Below are 25,654 nucleotides of genomic sequence, written 5' to 3' on the forward strand. Positions count from 1 at the left end.
TGTTGTATCTTTCCATGAATAAATGACTGCCACGTCCCCTCCATTTCAAAATGACTTTTATGTTATAGGTTAAAAACTGCACTACCCTAGCCCTAAAACAAACATCCACATTACAAGATTTAGTCTCAAAATATTTCCATGTTTATTTAATTAACGTTCAGGAATATGAATAAACACTGTAGTCACCAAGTGAAGTGAGGGTTCCCTCTTATCCAATTACTTGCATCTATATCCTGTTGAATGACCATTGAACACTTATAGCAAAGAAGCACCCTGTTGAATACAAAAGGAAATGCTGCAACTCAAATACTGTTAATGTTGGAAGCACCAAGTAATACTCACAATGATCATGTATTAAAATTAAAACATGTTTCCAAGAAATCCATTACCACTTGTGCCATGTGATTGTGGAAATGATCATTTTTGTTTGTATAGTCATGCTGCAAGTACAGCTTGCAATTTTTTTAATACTTCTCCCATATTAAAAAAGAGAAAATCATACATCATGCTAAGTCACCCTGATTATAAGCTATAGAACAACTTACAGTTTGCCTAACAGACAGCTGTAGTCTTTACCCTTTCATACTGGCTTTTACTGTATTTTGCTACACCCTTTGATTGCTGAAACAGACAAGGATATTAATCAGTCAGGACCAAAAGGTGTGCACTTTCAACTTCTTTTTGTAACCCTCCCTCCCTCAAACATACACACAAACACACACAATGAAGACATCTGTACTATTTGTGGCTCCAAAAGATGTGCAACAAAAAAGATGGTGAGACAGTTATGGTTGCTTCAAAGTGCCACTTGAGCATCTCTAGAAAGGCTGTCAGTAGCAGCCACATGGGCAAGATTGTGAAGAATAGTGATGATTTTTAGCTGCTTTGGCTGAGTAGCTTACTAGCTGCTCTCTGCAACACACAACAGAATAATTCCCTCTGGTTCAGATGATATGACAACCAATCATAGATCAAACAACCCTTAGGTCAAACTAAAGGTTATCATTTATGCTTGCTAAAAATAAGTTACCCTGCATGAAGTGGTCTAGGTTTGGGTGATACAAAAAGTCAACATGGTTAGTTACCTATAATGGGCTGTCATGTCATGCAAGCCCTAAAAAGTAAAAAATAAGCACATGAAAAAGAAGTAAGAATGACTCTCTGGTGTGTGTGTGTGTGTGTGTGTGTGTGTTAATCTGCCTGGAATTATTGACGTGGTGGGTCATAATCTAGCCTAAAGCAGTTTCCTATAGTCAGTATATAGGATACTACTTTATGCTACCTTTGAGAAATCACATGTTCCCCAATTTACTGCGGAGAGCTACAGCAAATGAAATATTCCCTCAGGTACATATACGTATGTACATATTTATTTATTATTTGCATTTATATACCGCCCTAATAGCCCAGAGGGCTCTCTGGGTAGTTTACAAACATTAAAACCCACCAATCCTAAACAAATAAATAAATTGGCTATACCACAACGGTATAAAATTACATAGTTAAAATGAATTAAATAAATATACTGTTAAAATTAATTAACGTTAAAATATTGGTTAAATAAAAAGGTCTTGACCTGGTGCCAAAAAGCATATAATGACGGCACCAGGTGGACCTCTCTAGGGAGCGCAGTCCATAATAGGGGCGCCACTGCAGAGAAAACTCTCCTTCAAGTACTCTGTCTCCTAACCTCTTTCAAAGAGGGTTCCCGGAGGAGGGCCTCTGCTGCCGATCTTGGGGGGTGGGAGGGCATATAGGGAAAAAGGCATTTCTTTAGGTATCCTGGTCCCAAGCCATTTAGGGCTTTATAGGTAATAACCAGCACCTTGAATTGAGGCCGGACTTCAACGGGAAGCCAATGGAGCTGATAGAGGACTGGAGTTATGTGAGAATAACGACCAGTCCCCGACAGCATAATAGCAGCTCTATTTTGCACCATCTGAAGTATCCGGACCGTCTTCAAGGGCAGCGCTACGTAAAGTGCATTACAGTAGTCCAAACGGGAGGTAACCAGTGCATGTGTCACTGTTGCCAGGCAGTTCTCCAGGTAAGGAGGCAGCTGATAGATTGGCCAGAGCTGAAGGAAAGCACTCCTCGCCACCACTGTCACCTCGGCTTCCGGGAACAGTTCCAGGTCGAGGAGCACTCCTAAACTGTGGACCCTGTCCTTTAGAGGGAGTGCAACCCCATCCAGGGCAGGGCCCAGGTCACTTACCCGGAAACTTGAATCACCTGCCAACGGGACCTCCGTCTTATCTGGATTGAGCTTCAGTTTATTGACCCTCATCCAGCCCATTACCTCAGCCAGGCACCGGTTCAGGACAGCCACTGCCTCACCTGGATTAGTTGAAAAGGAGAGGTAGAGCTGGGTGTCATCAGCATACTGATGACTCCACAGCCCAGTCCTCCTGATGACCTCTCTCAGCGGTTTCATGTAGATGTTGAATAGTAAGGGGGACAAAATGGAGCCCTGCAGTACTCCATGGCAGAGTAGCCATGGCGCAGAGCCAAAGTCCCCCAGCACCACCTTCTGGAATCAGCCGGCAAGGTAGGAGCATAAGCACTGCCAAGCAGTGCCTCCTACTCCCAGTCCCGACAGCCTATCCAGAAGGATACCATGGTCGATGGTATCGAAAGCCGCTGAGAGATCCAAGAGAACCAACAGGGATGTACTCCCACTGTCCCTCTCCCTGCACAGGTCATCATACAAGGCGACCAAGGCAGATTCAGTACCGTAACCAGGTCTGAAACCAAACTGAAATGGGTCCAGATAATCAGTTTCATCCAAGAGTGCCTGGAGTTGTCCTGCCACCAACCTGCTCCAACACCTTGTCCAGAAACGGGATGTTGGCCACCGGTCTGTAATTGGCAGCCATCTCTGGATCCAGGGATGCCTTCCTTAGGACCACCTCCTTTAAAGAAGCGGGGACCTGGCCCTCCCTCAGTGAGACGTTAATAATCTCCTGGATCCAGGAACCAATCCCGTATTTGGCTTTGGTAAATAACCATGAAGGGCAAGGGTCAAGGAAGCAGGTGGTTGGACGTACTTGTCCAAGCACCTTGTCCACACCATCAGGCCTCATTAATAGAAATTCATCCAATAAAGCTGGACCAGACAGAGTTCTGGACACCTCCCCCAGAGGAACTGTATCAACTGTGGAGTTCAGCTTGTGACGAATCTGAGCGATTTTCTCCTTAAAGTGCCGGGCAAAGTTGTCACAGCGGGCAGTCAATGGTGGCACAGGTTCTTTTTTAGGGCCTGGATGTATTGGCCCATGTACCACTCGAAAAAGCTCCACTGGACGGCACTGTGAGGAGGCAATGGAGGTGGAGAAAAATGTCTTCTTTGCCGCCCTCACCGCCACAGCATAGGCTCAATAGTGAGCATATAAGCATGTTTGGTCAGATTCATCCCATGATTTCCTCCACTTGCGCTCTAGCCATCTCCCAACCCGCTTCATCGCCCATAATAAAGATGTATACCATGGAGATGAATGGGCAGGAAAGGCCGCTTAGAAGCGATCGTGTCAATAGCTCTGGTCATTTCCCCATTTCACAGTTCAACCAGAGCATCAACAGGAGCACCAGCTTTATCAACCGGAAAATCCCCCAGGAATCCATCCAGATCCATCCGGCTCTGAGGGTGGACCATCATAATGGGGTCCGCACCCTTACAGAGGGAAAGGCCAGCTTCGAGCTCAAACTTCATGAGGAAGTGATCTGACCATGACTTGGTCAGACACAGATTCCTCATTTCCAGATCACCCTCTTCCTGCCCCATCAAGAAAAACAGGTCCAGAGTGTAACCTCATTCGTGGGTTGGGCCAATGACATGTTGAGACAGCCCCATGGCCATCATGGAAGCGATAAAGTCCTGAGCTGCCCCGGTCAGAACAGTCCCGGCGTGGAGATTGAAGTCCCCCAGGACCACCATCCTGGGGGTCTCCAACACCAGGTCCGAGACGATCTCCATCAGCTCAGGCAGGGAGTCTGATGGGCAGAAGGGTGCACGGTACACCAACAGAATCCCTAATCTGTCTCTGTTGCCCACCGCCAGGTATAAGCACTCTAGGCTTGGTGTCGAGGGAACAGGAAGCCCTGTGAGGAAAACTGCAGCTTGGTGAACCTGACCAACCCCCCCTCCCCTCAGGGCATGGCTTGTGCTGGATCAGATACCCAGGCAGACACAGCTCAGAGAGGGCTACATCCCCACCCTCTCCCACCCAGGTCTCTGTAATGCAAGCCAGGTCGCCCTCCTCATCCACTATGAGATCATGGATGAGGGATGTTTTATTGTGGACCGACCTGTAATTTAGCAGCAGCACCATCAGGCCCGAGGAGCGGTTGATAAAGTTACCCAGAACCTTCCGGTTGGGGGAACAACCAGAAGAGGGGACAGATACCAAACATCTGACCCCCCCTTCTTCTGAAATGACAAATTTCCCCTGCCCAACATCACCCCAATGGTAGCGCTCCCCCGGCAACCCCACCAGACAATAAAACAATAAAACTCAGTCGTGGTATAGAAATACAATAAAAACCCTTCAACCTACCCCTGAACAAAAATACAGAGTTCCTGGCCCAGCCCAGCCCTGAACAGCCCCAAACGGCAACAACCTTAGGCCATCGCCCTTCAGCTGCCTAATTTGCAAAGGCAGAAGAAGAGAAAGACCAACAATGGGATGGCTTGGTCCATAAAGGAAGCCACAGTCTTGTGTTTACAAGAACTAAGCAGGTATGTCAAGGCCAGGATATTTTGGAGGGCATTCATATTCTCATAATTTGACAGCACATAACAAGACCCATGCTTTCAGACATATTTTATAATACATACATATACATACATACATATATAATGGAACACAAATTACAAATGTACTAGAAGTACAACATATAAAGATGCCTTTATACAGATTGCTGTCTTCCATCATGAAATCTAGTGCTACTACTTCGATCTGTCTACTAAGTTCACACAAAGGATGAACAAGGCCAAGATTTTAGATTGTCAGTGCAGAATAAACAAAGAAACAAAAAGAGGTGAAGGAAATCCTTCAGTTTCTAGATTTCACAACCATTGTTGTTTTTTTGGGTCACCACAAAATTAAACTACCAATCAACATTCATGTACTTCCTGACCATATGATATTGACATTTAAAAAAAAGGAAAAATAGACAAGCTTGTAGAATTGTCACATTGTCCTTGTCCATCTTGGCCCTGAATTCTATTTTTACATCCGAACAAGTCTTAACCTGAGCTCCTACCTAGACTGACCAATGCTTTCGGCTCTCCAAAAAATAATGCATTCATTTTAACAGCAGCGACATCTTCAACAAACATATATTCCACTGAAATTGCTAAACCTACAGCAGCATGGAAAGTAATGTTTACTTCAGTTAGTAACTGCTATATTTATAGGAGAGAAAAATGTATTCACCCCCAAACCACTTTTTCTTCTGCAGCTGTTATACACGGGAGTGCTGTTCATGCTTTAAATCACTTTAACAATTAGAAAATAAAATCCCTTCATAAAATTTTAGCTGTTTAAATCCACAGGAGTCATTTCAAAGAGGAATTCCTATAAAATCTTATCAACTGAATTTTTAAAAAGTAAAATGGCAAGAAAAATAACTTGAAGAAACACATTTGATTTCTGAAAACTTTGGGTAACAAACAACATCCACAAATAATCAATTTTCTTAGCAAGTGTTTCCTTTTTAACAAGCAATTCTTAAAAACTTCTAATTACAGAGGTACCCCACCTAGCATAATCTGCTAACTTAGCTTTCCAAGGAACCAAAAGGGAACTGGCACAATAGGGAGGAGACTTGCTACAGTGAATAGATCTGTTAAATTAACACATTTTCTGTCAACCAAATCAGCTGCCTCTAGTGCCATTGTTGTTGAAACAATGGAGACCCCAGGAATGGGCACCCATTAAAAGGAACAAGTCTACTGAAAAGGATACACTCTGAGGCAAAGAGCTTGTATGTTTAGCTGGATTTTCTACTGTAAGGAAGAAGGCTAGGCTGCATTGTTCTCCCACTCAAAGCAGAAGCAAGTACTGTTGCTGCAACTAGGTTAATTTTAAAAATCTACCTTCCAAATATGTCTTTACAACAAATTTTTAAATTTGTCTCCCTTCTGATGCAGCAGTTTCTAATTCTTTAGCAGACATCTTTCCCGTTTTCTCAGACAGATTTCTCCTGAAAAGGTCTATGAAAGCATCTGTAGACATCACGAAGGGCAAAGATTTTCCCCTCCTCCATACCCCACCACACAGGCACTGAACAGATGCCAGGCGTGGAGTGGCACAGATACACAATGGCATGCAGGGAGGAAGAGAAAGCCGACACATTAGGCTTGCTCAGCACACAAAGTTTGACTGATTTTAACACAAGACATTTTAGAGCTGAAATTAGGGCTTGCCTTGCTGCAGCAGTTGCGTGATAGAGCTTTATCATAGGACTTAGAATACATCCAACCCTGCATCCAAGTTTCTATAAGTAATCTGAGTGCACAATGTTTACCTTTTTATCTCAATGTATCAAACTTGGGGTTCTGTACAGAGCCTTGAGTTTATGTTGATATTTGGATTCCATCTTCCCCATTTCACTGCTAAAACTTAACATTTACTAACAAAACTTCACAACGATCCTAATTGATGAAACAGTATTAGCAATGTTTCCATCCTGAGCAGACCTACAGAACTTGGTTGCATTGTTTTACTAGGATACTGTTGGCTGAGGGTACACACTCTCAGGCTTCATCTGACTGCTGATTTGTGTGAGGGAGGGTATACAGTTGAAGGAGTCCTTTCTACTCAGTCTCTCAAGACTCTCCATCAGCCATGATAGCTACTCATACTAAATCTAGTCTAATGAATACCGGCAGTTCGTAATAGTAAAGCAGATGCACAGATGGATAGGCTCTTGCACTAATGTTGCACAGGACCTGTGTGGTCCAAATTGTTTATCTGGTCCACAGCAGCATCCATTAGCACCAGACAAGTTGCAGCTACCCTTATTAAACTCCCTTCTATTAGTTGGCCTACAGTGGTCATAACCAATCAAACATTTTTAAGGCAGCTTGTAAACAGCAACTCATCTGGGTCATCTGAAAAGTGCCAGGATTGAAGCTTACCATGAAATTATAGCCTTTGACTTAAGAGCTCTTTCTTCAGAAAATGGCTACTAGTTAGAGAAAAAGCACTTGGCTTACACTCACAGCTATTCTTATTATTAATCACTATTAATCTCTCACTTATACCAGAGAACAAAGGTTCTGTTTCTGAGATATGGAGGACCTGCACTGAGCACATGTATTTTTGGCAGAAATGCAATACTATTGAAATGCTGATGTTTATACCAGTTTTGCTTTGTTTTGGTTTTTCGTTTTGGTTTCGTAAAATGCAGTGTTGGGAAATATTTGCAATATTTTCTTATCAAACCTAAACTTTGATTGCTTTAAACCATGAAATATGCTGTGTATAAACTTCAGTGTACAAGACTGAACTGTATGACTTAAACTATAAATGCCTTATTTTAAAAAATTAAATAAATTACAAATAGACCCAGAATTAGTCATGGGACTGCATCATGGCGCAGCCTATGGTACAGGTAGTCTCCAGGTTAAGAACAAGTTCTGTTTCTGAGAAAATGAAAATTAGTCTTTAAGTCAAATTTGTATGCAAGTTGGACCACATATGGTCGGCCCTCCACATTTGCGAAGGTTAGGAGCACAGGACAGGTGGAAAAACATTGAATACTTCTAATGCTGCCACCTGCCCGACCAGTGCCTCCTCTTTGCAGCAAGGCATTGCTTGAGGGATTTTCCTCTCTGGATGGATGGGGCAGGAAGACCTGCTTTTCATTTCCTCTCTGGTGACGCTTTGGAGGGCTTCCTTCTCTGTCTATGATGATGATTTCCTGCAGGATACCTTTAACTTTAATTTTTAAATTAATAGGTTTTCGGGCAGTTTGAAGTATGGGTTGAACTAGGACATTCAGAACTTGGGGACTGCCTGTACAGAGGTTTATCATAGCAACACAGGAAGCTAGCTGCTTTTTACAGAGTAAGACCGGTGGTCAATCTAGCTGAGAGTTCATACCAACTACCACCAAGGATTATTTCCTCCTGTACCTGAAGATGCTAGGGATCATTTCTGAGAGATTCTCAATGCAAAGTATGAAAACAAAACCACATCTACTCCCTCAGCTTCTCCTAGCCAGAAAAGAAGAAAGCAAGACTAGAAAGTGAAAGTGAAAGTATGAACAGTGCACCTAAAGGGGATTTTTAGTATCTGGTCTTAGAAACATTAATATTTATCAGTTTACTATGTCTGCCTCATCACAAACTTTTTCAAGTGACTTCTCATAGAGAAAATCTTACTTTTTACAGAAAAAAAAATAAAATAAACCTGTATGGTATAATTAAGAAGCAACAATAAATCTGGATATTCAGTTATAAATACTATCATATTTATAATACTACTGAAAACTTCAATGTTTCATCACCACAGACAAAATTAAATATCCTTATTTATTTGTTAGGATAGAGCAGGATATAAATCTAATAAATATAAGTTCCATGAAAATAATGGTATAACTCAAATTCATATCTCTAATCAAAATTAGTGTCAAAGATTCACAGCTTACTTTGAAACTTTAATTTTGGCTATGTAGACTTCAGAAAATAGGTTTGCATGAACTGTAATAAGTCTATCATTTCTTTTCATGTGATATTTTGTTCCTTTATTTGGAATGTGTACTTTCAAACATTCATCAGTTTCTTTCACTTAATGCTGAAGATAAATTAAACTGACGTAAGTGGAGTCAGGAGCTGTATCTAGAAATGCTTTACTACCAATGCTGTTTGGCAGAATCCTAGATTGCAGTCCTGTAACAATATCTTTAATATAACCTGTAGTGTTCTCAAAATTTCTATCATTTTCTCTATTGCATGCTTCATAATCTAATTAAATACAAATTAATGTTAATAATACTTTGAATTTAAGAGATTTGTTATGTAAACAGGCTACATAGAAATATTTTAAAACACTGCTTTTGCAAGCATTTCATCCTTAAAAAGAAAGTATTTGTCAGTATTTTCTAATTTTTCCATTCAGGCCTCTAAAAAAACAAACAAACAAACACAGACAAGGTGATTATTCACACTGCATTTCAGTGGCATCTGAGCATGTAATAACTGGTCAAGATTCATTGCCATTTTTCAGTACAGTCTGCCCAAATGTAGTAGAAAGATACATCTACCTCTGCATCATATTATCAAATCACTGTGTCATATAATCAACAGCTGCAATCCAGTTAGGTCTGTGTGGCTGGTCAACAAGTTCCCCGCTTTTCAATTTCATCAGTCTGTCTACAAGCAATGAAGATTTGTTGAGGATGGTCTTCTAGACTAGGTTTTTGCTCATGTCAAAATATACTGATCTGAAGGACACAGGGAAGGGAAGGGTTATATTAATCAACAAATGAAAAAATAAGTGGCAAACAGCAAAGGTGCAAAAAGCTTTACTATGACACTGAAAATCATTTATCACCACACATTTTCTACTAATACACTCTTCTCCAGGAGATATACTAAAATAACAAACTTTAGCTAAAATCTGGCTTATTGATCATATACCAGCCATGCAGTATAGTCTAATGCATATTTACTCAGACTTTCTACTGTGTTCAATAGTGCTTTACTCCCAGGGAAGAATGCACAAGGCTGCCACCACAAATGCTTTCACCTTTGATGAGAACTCCTTGCACAGAAACACAAAATCCCTTAGACTTCACATAAGAGCTGTATCCTTCCCCAAACCTAGTAACTGCTTTTTAACTGACAAATCTCAGTTATTTGCCCCTACATTTCACCCTCTAATAGACTCCCCTGTTTTTACCCTAACATAACATCTTTCAAGGAATTCCCTCCTCCCAATCTAGTCAAACTTCAGAACAACATTCAGTAGGTTCTTGCTATGTGCATTTTTAAAATGGAGAGTTTTGATTTTTAAATCAAAATAGAAAAATAAAGAAATGAAATTAGTTTTCTTACATGAAATTTGAGTAAACCAATACATATATACTATGTGCCTCTATGTACTGTATAGTTAGCCAAATATATTACAATTCTTAAGGATAGTAATGCATATATTTCAACAAAGACAGCCCAAATTTCTATGTATTTATCCATTGTAAATTGTGCCTAAAGTCCAATGGTTCAAAAATTAAAAGTTTCATCCAGCCCTCAGCCCACTCTGTTATTTAATGTGGCCATTTGTCCTTCAAATGTTGAAATATTAATCTTTTAACTATCCAAACCTGCAGAGGATCCATTTATGCCAACATTGTGTTAAGTTCCAAGAGATAGGCAGCTAATTCAGAACATGTGTATCTACAGATATTTAATAACTTTCTATCACAAAGTTTATCCATATTGTTGCTTTCAAAAAGCTTCAGCCATTGAGCATTATGAAAATATGCGTATGAGAGAAATAATAGCTGAGTTACACATCCAACAATTGGCCTATTAAACCCTTATTTAAAAGATGTGTGCCCTCCAAGATAGCTAAAACATCAGTTTCTGCTGAATTAAATATAACCTAAGATCCATTATCCCTTCTGAGACAGATGCTAATTAAATGAGCCATTAATTGGGCAAATGAAGATACTCCAATTCATTATTACATTCTTGCTTAAGACTCTATGTATCATATGTCCTCACCAATAATATTTATAAATGTGGATTCCAGGTCTCATTCAATACTTCTAATATGAAAGAAGGCTCTGAAATTGTAAAACCAGCTCGGCCAACCTAGATTCTAACAGATGTTTCAGTTGCATGTATTGCCAATCAACTGTAGCTGGTAAATTATATTTAGCAAACAGGATAAAGAATGACAAAATCATCATCCGGACCTACAAGCTGATCTTAAGTATAAATCACCCTGTCCATCCAAGTCCATCACTCTTTAAATCTGAGTTTTCCCATACAGTTTATTTGCATGCTAAAAGAGTTCCAAGCGTGATTGACATGGAGCTGTGTGCCATCTCTCTCTTACAGCTGTACCTGTAGACAGCACCCTATCTGTTCTCACATACTGGGAACCCAGGGCAAACCCTTCGGGAAGAGAATTCAAGCATGAATATTGCAAATCTGACCAGAAGGAAAAGTCTAATATAACAACAACTCAACAAATTGGCCTGATATAAAGACACGAAGAAGCCAAATCTGTCTCTTTTCAACAGAAGTTGTACCATTTATATTTTGGAAATACTTGCCAAGTATAGAGAAATACAACATAAAAAGTGAGCACCTTGCTTTTATAATGAGACAAATACTAAATGGCTACTTGCACCAGAATCCTTCATATCTACTTATGAGGATATCACAGTTAATTCACTGGGGCTTATTCCTCAGAAAAGGAGGTATAAATTTAGTCTTAGGTCTCAGACCAAAGGAACACTGAAACTTCAGAGACTCTTAATGCCCTACTAGTGCACCATGGAGTGCACCTTGGACTTGGAAGAAAAGAGGCTGGAAGAAGCTCAGGTTAAATCATATCCTGGTCTCCTCCACACCCATCACAATATTCCCTTTTTTCCCTCTCTAAAGAAAATGTTCTCAGCATGGAGAGGCAGCCAGTGAGCCATTCTCCATCTGTAATTTATTTAATCAAATTTCTAGACCACTTGACAAAACAAAACAAAAATCCAAAACAGTTAACTACATAAAAAAGGAATGGAGGAGGACTATGTAAACTACCTTCAATCACAAGAATGATAAACATAGAAACATAGAAACAGAGCGAGTCAGAAGGGGTCTCCCAGGCCATCTAGTCTGACCTCTGGCACCAGCCGGCTCCACTCACGACATGCCCACCATGTGCACGTCCAGCCTATCCTTGAACACCCGCACCGATGGGGCCTCAACGATATAAATACAATCCAATAATAAAAGGAAAAATTAAAATCCCAAACATCCACAGTTTAAAATCCTTAAAAGAGTAAATGTAGGATGTCTCATTTCTAAAAAGTTAAAATAAAAAACCATCCTTAAATAAAATATTTAATATTTAAGCCAAAAAAGCAACAATCAACATACTGGGTAGCATGACCAGTCAAGGAAGCCCTGGTTGAAAACAGGTCTTTAACTCATTGCCACAGCTGGCACCTCCAACCTACCAAGGGTAATGGCATTCTACAAAATGAGTACTACCATGCTGAAAGCCATCTTCTTGGTTGCCACCAGACAGAAATCAAGGTGCTGCAATAGAACCAGCAACACCACCTCTGATCATCTATAACATGGGTCCTCAAACTACGGCCCACGGGCTGGATCCACCCCACCATAAAGGTTTTGGACTCAGCATGCACGTGGCGAGGCAGTGGCTTGCTCATGTGGAGATAGTTTTGGACTCACTCAGAGAAAAGGATCTCCTTGCGAGCAAGACAGTGCCTCACCATGCAGTGGCTTGCTCGCAAGGAGATTGTTTTGAACGCACTCGGAGAAAACTATCTCTGCACACTCCTGCCCCTGCCTCACCGCATGTGCACGTGCCCCCCGCCCACACCGCCTTGGCAGCTCACGCCCATCGCCAGCACCTTTCAACTGGCCTCCAGTTCAAAAAGTTTGAGGACCCCTGATCTATACAATTGAACAGGTCTATAACAGGGAAGGTCATCAGAAGACAACCTAGGCCCAAATTATTCAGAACTTTACTTGCCAAAGACAGGTGTTTAATTGATCACTAATAGGTACCCAGTTCACTTGTTTCAAAACCAGTGAAGTATGTTCATGGTCAAGCATCCCATTCAGCATCCTGGCCACTTCCTTTTACTTTAGCTGCACCTTCTTGATGAAGCATGAGAGTAGCCCTTCATAAAATACTGAGTAATCTGTAGCAGCAAAAATATCTATGGCACAGTTCTACAAAGACCCAAAATCCTACTCTCACCATCTATTTCAATTACACCATTGGACAATTCACCAACACAACTTCCATTGCCTCGGTCAGTTGTATCAGAAGAAGAATTCCTCATGCATTCTTCCAAATAGTCTTCCAATTCTTCCAAGCCTGGTACAGCAATTAAGTCAAGCATTCTCACATGAAAAACATTTTGAGTTAAATCACAAGGGTTCTGGGGAAATCTTTGGTGGAGCGAATGAAAGTCAGGGGGTGAAAGTCACTCCTGGCCACAACTCTTCAGCAGCTACAGTTCCTCCTAAGCAAATCCCCAGATTGTTGCTACATGACACAGTTTTGCTCTAATGGGAGCTACTCAGAGAAAATGATCCATTATTGTTTCTTAGAAGCCACTTTCAGAGTGCCACATGCTAACTGGAGGGTAGTGGTGTCCAACAAGTTAGTAGCTACCAAAAGAAGCTCTGGACAGTGGCAGTAAATTTCCTGCAAGATTTGGCATCATTTCCCCAAATAATTACTAATTTTTACTTTCAGCAAAATGGGAATGGGATTTAGCCTAACCTTACATATTTTACAGAGAATTTGTTCAGGCCAGCATAACTGCTGTGCTTGCTACACAGTTTCAAAAGCAATTCAGATACTAAAATCAAGGGAGCAGACTAAGGATGAGTTTCTGTCATCCTAAATTGGAGTATCCGTGTATGTATGTGATAAGTATGGTAAGGAGGCATGTCTCACCATCACATCTTAACATTAATAACCATATTCCACTTTTCTGCCATTGTTACCAGAGCAGGTTATGGATTACAATGCTGTGGAATACAAATAATTTCATCATGAATAAATGGGTATCCTACAGATGCACAAGAGCAAATGTGCAGACAAATTGCAGGAGCAGGGCCTTCTATAATTTACTGACAATCACACCCAAGAACATTATTCTGGCAGGATTCCATGAAGATGCTTTATATTATACCAAGACTCTCTATAAAGGACAATGAAAACTATCAGAAATATTAACCCATCTGGCCACCAACAGTTTTTGCCAGTTTGTCCTCCTCCACAAGTATTTCAGATCTGAAAGCAGGTCAACACCATGGATACCATCATGGCTCTATACTATTATTAGTATTGCCACTGATCCATGATTCTGTGATGATTAGCAGGACAGTAAGCTTGGGACACCCACAGAGAAGACAGGGGTTTCTCCATACGTAGTAGATGCCCTGATATGCAGAAAATTATTAGTGTGCATGCTTTAAAAGAAGAGATTCCTCCAGACTGACACAGCCAGGGCATGCTTATCTGTCTAACTGAACCCATAACAGTTTATAATATCCTAGCAGGGGTAAGCAATTAGGACCAGAGGTTGTGTGCCATGAATGTGCATCTTCCAGTCTTAATTCTCTCCCTGTCCCATTCAGTCCATGATGAAATAATGTTTTAAGAGCTCTGACTACTTTGAAACAAAGAATCCCAGAAAGACGGATTTATTTATACTTAAACCTTCAATTCTAATTAATCAATTAATCACATCACCAAAGACTCTGAGCTACTAAGACAGCAGAGCTCCCAACAGCTTATAGCACTGTGGAAAGAGGGAAATTAATGGCTTTGTGGGCCCTGGCAACAATTCTGTTCTCAACCTCTTCCATATATTTAGATGACAGAAAGGTAATGTCCCAACCTCAAGCTTGTACCACACTGATTTAGGTCTACACAAGTTCCTGCAATCTCATGATATTACACTAAAAAGGTAATTTCTCAATTGCTTATCTGCCTCCCTGCAATTTTTCACTCCCCATCCCCTCCAACTCTTAACAACTTGTTTGTGGCTGATGGAGCAAGGCCTCTGCCTTAGATAAAATTTGAACCCTCCTGATGAGGGCCCTTGAGAAATAGGGGAATTTTGACTGGAATAATTACAAGTATTCCTACCCTACTATCAGCCAACTACTTCATTTTCTGAAACAGGAAACTATGCAATATAAGTATCACATTATACTGGAAACCCATTAACAACTACACATCTGAATATGTCCTTCTACTAGCCAGGAAATACCACAATGCACCCTCTAAAACTAGCCCTAAGATATAACTGCATTCGCTTAATTTTTTTGGACAGAGACTCGTGTCTAAAAGAGAAGTGTTAGGAATACTTCAGGCATTCTTAAAACAAAAATATCCAGCCACCCAATGCATGAAGAAAAAGAATGATAATGACAGGTACCCTGGGAGTATATACTACAGAGCAGCAAGAACAGAAAGTTGACACAACACTATCTGATGTTCTTTACAGATCCTATTTATTACATTAATGTATCAATGGTGATCTACAGCCAGTCTTGTAGAAGGAAATTTCCCTCCCATAGGCCTTCACTTGTAGGATTTTCCATATTTCCAATATTTACCAGTAACATATCTATGGGACAGAGAGGCCCAGACTCATATCAGTAATTAGGGTTTGTAACAAACCCATCAGTCATCTCTTTTTCTGAGTTTAGTCCTGTTTAGTCAGGTAATACTGTTGCAGGACCTAATTATACCAGAAGTCCATTTACCTGTTCATTCTCCAATGTCATATATAACATCACTTGCTAACAACATCTTTCTGTTGTTTATAATACATAACACTCAGCTATGACACAAGAGAATAAATACAACATAAACATATGTAATATCTAGAACCTACTAGAAAAACATTTAATTGTCTAGTACTCTCTGTTGCCTAGCTCAAAGTCGGCATAACTCATCACACTGAAGTAAGGAACTAGTATGAACTCAACTTCATCAGTAAATCTGATTTTGTTCAATTGAGCTCAATCAGAACCCTGGGTTTCTTTCACACTACAAGCATTAAGCTAGCATAGCATAGTATTACCACAGTGACTGCTTTTGTGAATGGGCAAGCCATTTCATTCTTATCTTGCAACAGACACACTTTAATTTCACGATGTTTTAATCCCACTGTTCAAAATCTTTTCCCTCTGTACTCATGTGTGTTTACCTGCTAACTAATGATAATATTCTATGCTTCCAATGAGCCCAATTTCCAAAAGCGTATGCAGCAATGAATTGATTACTACAGAAGGTGCTTGAAACACACACTATTTCAGTCTCTCAAAAATAACCACTGAAATAATAAGAGGGTTGACTAGTACAAACTAGAGGAAAAGACAATAAGTAAAAGCAACAAGTCATCAAAGCTATATTGTATATATGACAGTGTTCTTTGAGAAGACAAAGAAAAAAACAGGTATAAATAGAAATTAGTTCAGAAAGGGTATCCTTTTGGAACCAGACAGCAGTACCAGACAATTTGCCAGTGGAGATCAGGATTTAAAGAACATTTACTTGCGCACCTTTAAAACTAACTGCTGAAAGAGTCCTGGATATCATTCCCAGTTCCTCAACTAGATTAATAAGCTTTTACTATATTTTAAATACACTCTATTTTGAGGTTCTCAGGCCCTGGGCCTGCCTCAGAAATAATCAGCCCCACATCTATTTTTCATAACTGTGTAATATTTGTCTTGCACATGAATATCCCTCATGTCCCACTGAACTTTTGACCTGGTCAATGCTGAGCCACCTCCTCCCCTCCAAACCCACAGCTGCAAAGGTTTGAAAAGAAGGACCCTGAGCTTTGTCAGGCAGCTGCCTCTGCTAAAGCCAGCATGGGGGCTTGGCTGTTCAACACTCTCTTCCCATAACAATACCCAGAGCCTGGTCTGATGGATGCACTGCTTTATCTGAGCCAAACAACTTCGTAAATCCATTCCCCTTCTTCAGCCTCTCATTACGCGATGGTCCAGGAAAAAGAAAATGAAACATCTGCTTCCCAGATTCTTAGGCATACAGCTGCTGGTGGCAGCCCACATCTGGAAGCATCACCTTCTTCCAGTCTAGTAAGCACAAGGTTGAAGACTGGCAATGGAAAAGGGCTCATGTTTCAAGGATGAAAACCAAACTCTTTTTCAAGAATCTTCTGTGAAGAGAGATATAATTATTAAATCTCTTCCGTACTTTATCACCACTGATCATCCCAACTGGGGGTATAAATTCAGAGCTGAAAAATTCCCCTATGCCCTGATTGCCTACTCATATACAAGGCTGAAGTACTTTTGTGCTGTATATGGCTGTCATCTAAAAACGTGATGCTGGCATTTGGGAATGTAAAATATTTTACTAAGCCTACTATTATTGCCTAAGCAAATACAGACTTTAAAACTTAAGAAGCAATGTATGTATATCAAATTCTGATTTTGTGCATGTTCCTGTCAATCAATAACCAGTATCATTTCCTTCTCTTCGATATTTTCTGAAGGACCCTATGAACCCATGGGAATACCATGTTTCTAAGTCAATCAAAACTTAGAGGGGTCTCCAAAACCTCTGATTGTCTTGAGTTATTAAACAGAATGGAAAGACCCAATACAGCTTTCAGCCCACTGCTTACTACCTAGTTCTTCTCAGGTAACTTCGTAATTGTATAAGTAGCTGTTCTACCTGGCTGCAGCAAAATGAGGGAGACAGCATGACCATCAGCTTAGTTAAGGAGGTTAGGAGTTGCTCAATAGCCTGAGTATTCAGATCAATGTATATAATTAAAACAAATGCAATGACACCAATATTAAAACCAAAAACATCACTTAAAAATAAAAGCAAGAGTAGCAACATTGACATTTGAATAGCTGAAGAGAACTATCCAGACAGTTCTAGAGACAAGTTTTACATATATCTTTAAAACTGCATTTGGCACATATATATTTTAAACAAGTTTAAAACAAATAGCAGACTAAAACAGTTAAAGGTCTGGAAGAATAAAAAGTTATTGTCCGGCATCATCAATGTCAGGCAGACCTCTCTAAGGAGGATACTTCCAAATTTGTGAGCCATCATGGAGAAGGTCCTGGAAAATTAGTGCTAAATTACTTTGTTTTTCCTGTTCTTTCTCTATCCCTTTTTTCTTTTGTGCCATATCTACTAGACAGAAATCACTTTTTTCCCTTAATCTCTGTACAACACCTAGAAAAGATTTGACTTCATGCACCCTCTCTCCTACAATGTATTTGTGTTATTCTGCCTTCTGTGTTCTTCAAAAAGAAAGCAAACATTAAGGATCTTACAAATAACATCAACAGCTTTCATCCTTAACAACAGTGCAGATCTAGCAAGCAAATTTTCCATGTAATTCATAACAAAATCACAATATAACTCTGTTAATGCTCTCATTCATGTGATTACTCGATTTTGTATGAAACTGCCCTCAGTTCATTTTTTCTGTATTTATTTTATTATTTCTGGATTCACATGCCGCCCAGTACCAGAGAGAAACATACAGTGGAAGTCCTCACCATTAATACAAAATCTGAGAAATCCTTAGCCATTTGTCCCAGGAACATATATGCGTGCCTGGCAAAGTCAATGTGCATTAAGGGCCAGAAATGTATCATTAAGCGTTCTTCAATAATGTTTGATGCAAGATCATGTCAAATTCCAACTTCTCTCCATCTTGCATCTTGTAAGGCACAAGACAGCTGGTTGATAGGTATATCTGGGAATTAGTGATGCCATTGGCCAAATAAGAATTTTGATGATGTGTCAAATACTGTACATATCAATATATACTATCTGACAAAAGAGAGATGTAGGACTTTTAATGCCATTCAAGTAATTGATCAAATACTGTCAATTTGAGGTCTAATAGTAAGAACTTTTAAGTGTGGGCCATTCCCTCTGCTCGCAGAGGGCAAGGTTAAGGATGGTTTTGTGTGCAAATACAGGAAGCCCAAAGAAGGCCAGCAGATGAGGCAAACTCCCTTAATAAGAGCACACATCTAGTAACCAAATTTCCCACACAATTCATAGCAAAGTAGCTCCCTGCATTGGCTCTGGAAAAGCAATGCACCATCTCTGGACACAGAAAAAGTGGAAAAGCCAACTTATTTCCTTCCTTCCTAACCTTGTTCATCAGATTCCCAACAAACTGTAGACATGCCAAGTGGTCACTCTTTCAAGATAAACATTCACACTAATGAGCTATGCTACACATATGTGAAAACAAGTCTCACTGCATGAAAAGTGTTATGCACTTCTGCATAACTGTGCATAGAATCAACCCATAAAACATACCAGTTGAATTTGCAAACACTTTTCATATACGCTGATACACTGCAGGTTGTTCATGGTACAAGCCAGAGTGCACTGGACAATCAGGCTCATAATAGGTTGTCCCCCTATTCCTTTTCCCTTGGTCCTGTCTATCCCATGGGACACAGTATCAGGACCCATCTTGTCTCTTCTCCCTGCTGTGACCTCTTTTCTTTTGTCTCCTGGGGATCACTTTGCACAATTTTTAAAGTGATAGATCATCCAAACTCCCAAGCTGCACATTAAAATGGTAGTCACTAGCTTGTTGACCATTTTTAATTACAGTTGCTCCAAGGATTTGTGCAAATATTTAATTTTTTCTTTTCCTTTTTCAACTTTGCATGGATTTCATACCTACACATGTACCTGTCAAAAAACCATAAGAAGTCCTGCCTAAATTGATGTGAAATGAAATAAATGATAAATAAAATCTCTGATTTAAAAGGAAACTTGAGTTTTGACAGCTGTCAAAACTCCAGGCTCCCATATATTGGACAGTTCATATTTTTCCACCTTCCCAAGTAGCTACAGTGTTAGAAAAGGATGGAAAAGGTGGAAGACAATGAATGTAGTCAAGTCCAAGAAAACAAAAAGCAAACAAACCAGAGGATCTTGCTGGGAAGATATATGCTGCCCTCTTTCACAAGCAAAGATCTTCCTGTGCATCACTTCACACTTGATAGCTCATCATTTGACAGCTTTCAAATGAGAAACAAAACAATAAATTAACTTCTTTGTAGTGCTGCTTTGTCAATATCCATGGAAAGTGCCTCTTGCACTTTGACAGAAAGCATTGTCCAGGGTATTAAGAAGGCAAAGGTGTTCATTTAGGAATAGTGAGAGCTGTACACTTGCTCAGCTCTAAAAATCCAATACACATACACCACAAGAAGTACAAAAACATTGCACATATCTTTTAAAAAATGGGACAACCAGTGATACCCATTTCAATATGTTGCTTGGGCACTTTGAATGGGCTGTCTCATTGAAAGGGCTGTCACTGGCAATCAGCTGGAGTTTTCAAAAAGCAATACTGCAGTGGGGGAGGGAAGGGCAAATGGAACACAAGTTGCAACAACCACAAAAGCTGTCATAGCTTACGTGGAGGAGACCAAACCACTGATGTTGGCTCCAAAGTGTCCCAGCCACTTGATAGTCACTGGCAGTGGCCCAGATTAGGAGCAATGGCTTTCTCAGAAATTGACTGGCAATTGTGTGTATTAAAAGCAGGCCCTTGGTTTCAAGAATTCCAGATTACAATTCACCATTATTTGCTTCACAAGATTACTAGGTCAGTCATACAATCATTGTAAAGTGATTACAAATACTCAGCTACATAATAAATAAAAATCATTGCATGTCAACTGAACTTAGTATCTTCCTGTAATACTAAACACCACAGTTTATAGGCATATTCCTAAGAGTCACCATTTGTTATACAATGGTACTTAGAACAAGTGTGGGAAGGCAGGAAGTACATCTGAGGGAAAAGAGCTGTTTTTATTTACATGATTCTTCCCATGATGTGGTAGCCATACAAATCATTTAATACAAAGTGCATCTTTCCTATGTAACCTTAGGATTAGATGTGAAGTATAGTAAGAGAGAAAATGTGTGATCCTTGTGGTGGACTAAAGCAACGTTGAAAAGGGAAATTCAGGACTTTATCAATTTACAGGCCCTTCTTCCTTTCCTGCAGAAGCACACATTGTTGCACCTTCACCAGTATGTGCTGTGAAGACTTGAAAAGGTATGAAGTATTTATTTGTTTCACTTTTATTTATACCACCCAGTAGCCAAGGCTCTCAAGCAGCACTGTATTGTGCCAGGCTCCTTCACAGATCAGTGCCCATATGGGACTCCATCGCTCCGGGGAAAATGGAGACTACCACCCCACTCTCCACTGACTTCCATCTCTTAAGTTTTTCCCATCTGCTTTCCCCAAATATTTTTAAAGAACTGATAGCTGCACATTCCCAGAAACCCCTTTTACCACTTCATACCAATGGTATCCCCCATTTGAGAGTCTTTAAAGTTTCTGTGCCAGTGTCTCAGTCCCAACTTATTTTCACTGATAACAAGCTTCTAATTCATGTCCCACCAAAAAGTCTTATCTTGTCCCCAGATTTCCTGACAAATTTTAGTTCACTCACATCCTGAAAACACAGGAGTTTCTTTAGAGGAAAGTGATCAAACATGATGTATAACACATAACCACAATGCTTTCTTCCCCAAGCCCTAAGCGGGGAGAGAGTTGCCGTCGTCTATATTAAATGTTCCCACTTGGAATGTTTCTAGAAGCTGGAGTCCAAACTGACTCACTGATGAAGCAAACCAGATGCTAATTCAGGCTTCCAAAGGTGAAAGGCTAGTGCAATTGCCCTTTATCATTGTAAATTCAAGATCTTTTCCCTGCTTCACATGCTTGGACAGAGAACCTTCTTTTAAGAGTCTACATCAATAGGTGGGGGAAGGGCTCTCTTTGCTAAGAACTGCATCTCTAGGAGATGCTTCCCCTTTCAAAAATTTAGCACTGCATAAGGGATTCCCACCTCCTCCAAAATTCACATCCTGTTCCAGGAGTTTTAAGAATTCTTACATCCTGCTGAGCTGGGAAAGGGGGCCTACCCACCTTTGAAAATCACAGGCATCTCACTTCTATTCTTAATTCTCCTGCAGTGAATTTAGCTAACAATAACATTTAAAGACAATTTGAAGGATGCTTATGATAGTGCAAATTCATTCAAGATTTGCTTTATTCTATATATAAATATTTGGAAACTAGATCACTAATAGAACATACCACTTAAAGGACCTCGAACCCAACAGTAAGATGTCTCAGAATCTCAATAGGGAATAGGAACACTTGCATCCTTCCACCATTAAGATGCAGAATATCATCCCCTGCCTTTTTAAAAAGGGCAATACCCATCAATACATTTGAAGGTAAGTGACATTTTAGAAGGAAAAAATGGACAGATCCTTTATTATTCCTTTGGGGTGCAATGTAGCCTATACTCGGTTTTGCCTAGTCAACCTCTACACTGCTTTTCTCATCTCTTCAGTGGAGGATGTTATGGCTATAGGTTACTGAAGGCCAAACTCTTCCTAACACTGCCACCAGTTCAAACAGGCTGTAGGATAGGGAACATGTTTTCTATATTCCAAAGTGCAGTCCATGACATACATATTTTATAATCCTGGGATGGATAGCAACTGCTCTAATGATATATGACAATGCACAATGTTAAAGTACCAATTAATCATAGGAACCTAGTTTCTTATTGGCTTCTAACGATCTGTATATGTCAATAAATACCCTTTTTCATTTGTCTTCCAAAATGTACTTCTCCATAATAATTGAAACACCAATCCCACAGCACCCCTTTGGCCATCATGTCTCAACCACTTAATATTTCACATATGTGGTTTCTCTTAGACACTCAGGAAAACAACCTCTGTTACTTGGCAAGAACAGCTTTTCATGTACACTTTAAAGTTTGAAAGAGCATCAGAGGAACCAAAGTTGTTACATCTGCTATAAACAGATGGTAAACCCCTGGTTTAATCACATTGGCCTAAGCCGCTTAGAATCTTGGAGTATGAGCCAGAGCCTCCGGGAGGTCTGCTGGGGAACTGTAACACATGCAAACACACACCCCCACACCCCAGTCCACGTTCCTCAATCTCATCTCATTATTACCCATAATTCTGAAACTCTACAAGAAGCCAGAAGTAAGGTTATTGCCTCAAGTTCATGCACTTTTATCCGTAATGTACAACAGTAACAATGCTCATTATATATTTCTCAGGATATGCACTGGAACAAACATATGAGCAACCATTTCGAGAAAACTCTACAAAACCCTGAAACTGTAATGCTGAATAGAAAGGCAAAACATCCAATGTTCCACAAAAAAAGCTACTAAAAGTGTAAGACCAAGAAGCAAAGCCAGCTTTCTAAATTGTATCAGCATATTAGCAGAATAGTATTTTTTCTGAAACTCAAGTTATTATCATTTTACTGAACCTTAGTAATAGAAAGTAGGTAAACCCATCAATAGGAACTAAGCCATTTGGATGAATTTAAACATGCTGCCATCCTAAGGACTAGTCCAAGCACCGCAGAAAAGCTGAAAAAGTAGAACTGCAGAATCAAGACATTCAGACATATCCTGCTTGATTATCACAAAGCCCGGAGTGTGATTGTCACAAAGCCCTGTGGCCGTGTGTGGCACCTTCACAGCAGGCAGGCGAAACTCTCTTCGCTCCTTCCCATCTTTTCCATGTAGGGATAATGCAAGCAAAACAACAAACTCTTCCAAGCCATCGAACTGAACCAGGGCAAAGAAAGGGGCGGGAAGGAAGAACAGAGATAAAGACTGTTCTTTCATATCAAAACCTCTCTCTCCCCCCTCTCCCCTGCCCGATATCGGAGCTTGGAAAAGAAGGAAGAACAGCGAAATTGGTGGCTTTAAAATTACCCCCCCCCCACACACACACACACGTTTCCTGGCGGATGGTGGGTAAAATGGGGGCGGGGGAGATTGAGATTTAGACACAGGGGCTTGGAGGTAATTCACATGTCTTAATTTAGACTTTACCACACACCTCGGTGGAACTAGGAAGGCTTCCTCTAGTGTAAAGCATACTTATACTGGGAGCAGGGAGGGGGGAGAACCCGGGCGGCCAAGCGCTGGCCCCAGCGACACTCTTCCACATTTTTCAAAAACACTTAAGATAAGCACAAGCTAAACGGTTAAAACAAATGACAAGCAAACCAGAAAAAAAGGCTAGACACAGCTCCATACCTAGGGCGTCATGCAACTTTACTTCCTCCCCCAAACTCCGCGTCCTCCGTTTAACAAAATCGCTGAAAGTACTTGGGAGACCCAACATAACAATATCCGTCTCCGTCTTCAACCGCACCAACTTATGCTTGTTTACTCAGAAGTAAAGCCGCGTAAGACTCGGTGGGGCTCCCTACTCCCAGGTAAGCGTGCACAGCATGGCCAACCCGATTCAGCAGGGGAGGTGTGCAAGCAGCACCTCTTAAAGGACTTTTTTTTAAATCCCCGGGAATGGGAGCTCTGGGCGGAAACGCTCAGCCAACATCTTCCCCTCCGCAGAAACACCATCCTCGAACTTGCAGAACAGAGCGAGCCCCCTTTCAAAGAAGCGAACGGAACAGAGGACATTGGAAGGGGCTGAAAATAATAATCGGGAGGGGCCGCTTCGCGGTCGGTTCCTCCTCCTCACCCCATCGCGCCCCCCTCCAACGGACGGATGGACGGACTGGCGAAGAGCCTCCCTGCTAAGGCGCGGGCAGGAGCGAGAGGATTCTCCCCACACGAGCAGGGCAGGGCGCGAGTTATTGTCCGGCCCCATCCATCCCTTCTCCTCCGGCGGAGGCGGGGCCGGTGGATCGATCGGCCGGTCCCATCGACCGAGGGAGCACGCGGGTCGCCCGCTCGCGCTTTTCTCCTCAGCTCTGCGCCCGCCCCACTCACCTCGATCTCGAAGTCGGGCAGTCGGAAAGCGGTCCTGAACAGCGAGCAGAAGTGAGCGACGGCCGGCACTTCCCACCAGGAGCGCAGCTCGCTCAGGAGGCTCGGAGAGGTCGCCGCCGCTCCGCCGGTGGCCGTCGCCGTTGTCCCCTCCGGACCGCCACTCGCGGCTGAACAAGCAGCGGGAGCAGCCGCCGCCGAGACCGCCACGCCGCCGCAGCCCCCGTCCTCCTCCGGGCACATCGCCCCCGTGCCCGGCGCTCCTCGGAGACCGCCGCTTCGCCGGTGCCGCCGCGCGGTATTCCTCACGACAGACCCTCTTTTCTCTCTCAGCAGCCGCAGCTGCCCCCTCCGCGCCGGCTCCTCCGCATGGGGCTTCTCCGGGCTGGCGCCTCCTCAGCCGCCGCCTCCTGCTCCTCCTCCCTGCTAGCTCGGGGGCTCTTTAGGGCAGGCGGGGGCGGCGCTGCTGTGGGCGGCCGCCGCGCGGACCCATCTTCCACCTTCACCTCAGGCCGCCGCTGCCGCTTGTCCTGTCCGTACAATGTATTTTAGGAGCCGCCACGGACAGCCGGAGAAACAGATGGGGCTACGAAGGGGGAGGGGAGCGGGTGAGAGTGACTGGGGAGTCGAGCGCGCGGGGGCAAGAGGCGGGCTCCGAGAGGAGAAAGAGGTGGGGCTGCGAGGAAGAGGGCGTGGCCTCAAACGGTGCCGTGGGGGGGTCTTAACCCCTCGAGGAGGAGCGTGAGCAAGGGGGTCGTGTGCGCGTTTAGAGCAAACTCAGGAATATTGCGAGCAGCAGGGTCAGGAGTAACCTAGACGGGCAGGAGGAGGAGGAGGAGTCTTGAGAGAACTTTTAAGCCTGCGGGGAAAGGGGCGTGGCCTCGAGAGCGAAAGGGTCGGGTTTCTTGAGAGAGGTTAAAAGGCTCGCGAGCGAGAAGCCGGCGTTGCTCTTCGCGCACGAGGCGTGGGCGTGGCTGCTTTTTATCATAACAACAGAGTTGCTCCGCCTTTTTTCAGCGAACAGCCAATTGGGACTCGTGCAGTGGGCGGGGCGCCGGA

General features: G+C 41.9%; 1 protein-coding gene across 1 annotated transcript in view; it reads right to left on the reverse strand.

Moving 5' to 3' along the window:
- Positions 1 to 24,838, reverse strand: part of LOC123016507 (cat eye syndrome critical region protein 2) — a 140,635-nt gene extending 115,797 nt beyond the window's left edge. Inside the window, exon 1 of the mRNA XM_044416946.1 lies at positions 24,599 to 24,838. Coding sequence (XP_044272881.1) covers positions 24,599 to 24,838 — 240 coding nt within the window. The remainder of the gene's footprint in view (positions 1 to 24,598) is intronic.
- Positions 24,839 to 25,654: the final 816 nt, after the last annotated feature.

Source organism: Varanus komodoensis, unplaced genomic scaffold (genome assembly GCF_004798865.1).
Source record: "Varanus komodoensis strain SLA01 unplaced genomic scaffold, ASM479886v1 scaffold85, whole genome shotgun sequence".
NCBI lineage: Eukaryota > Metazoa > Chordata > Lepidosauria > Squamata > Varanidae > Varanus > Varanus komodoensis.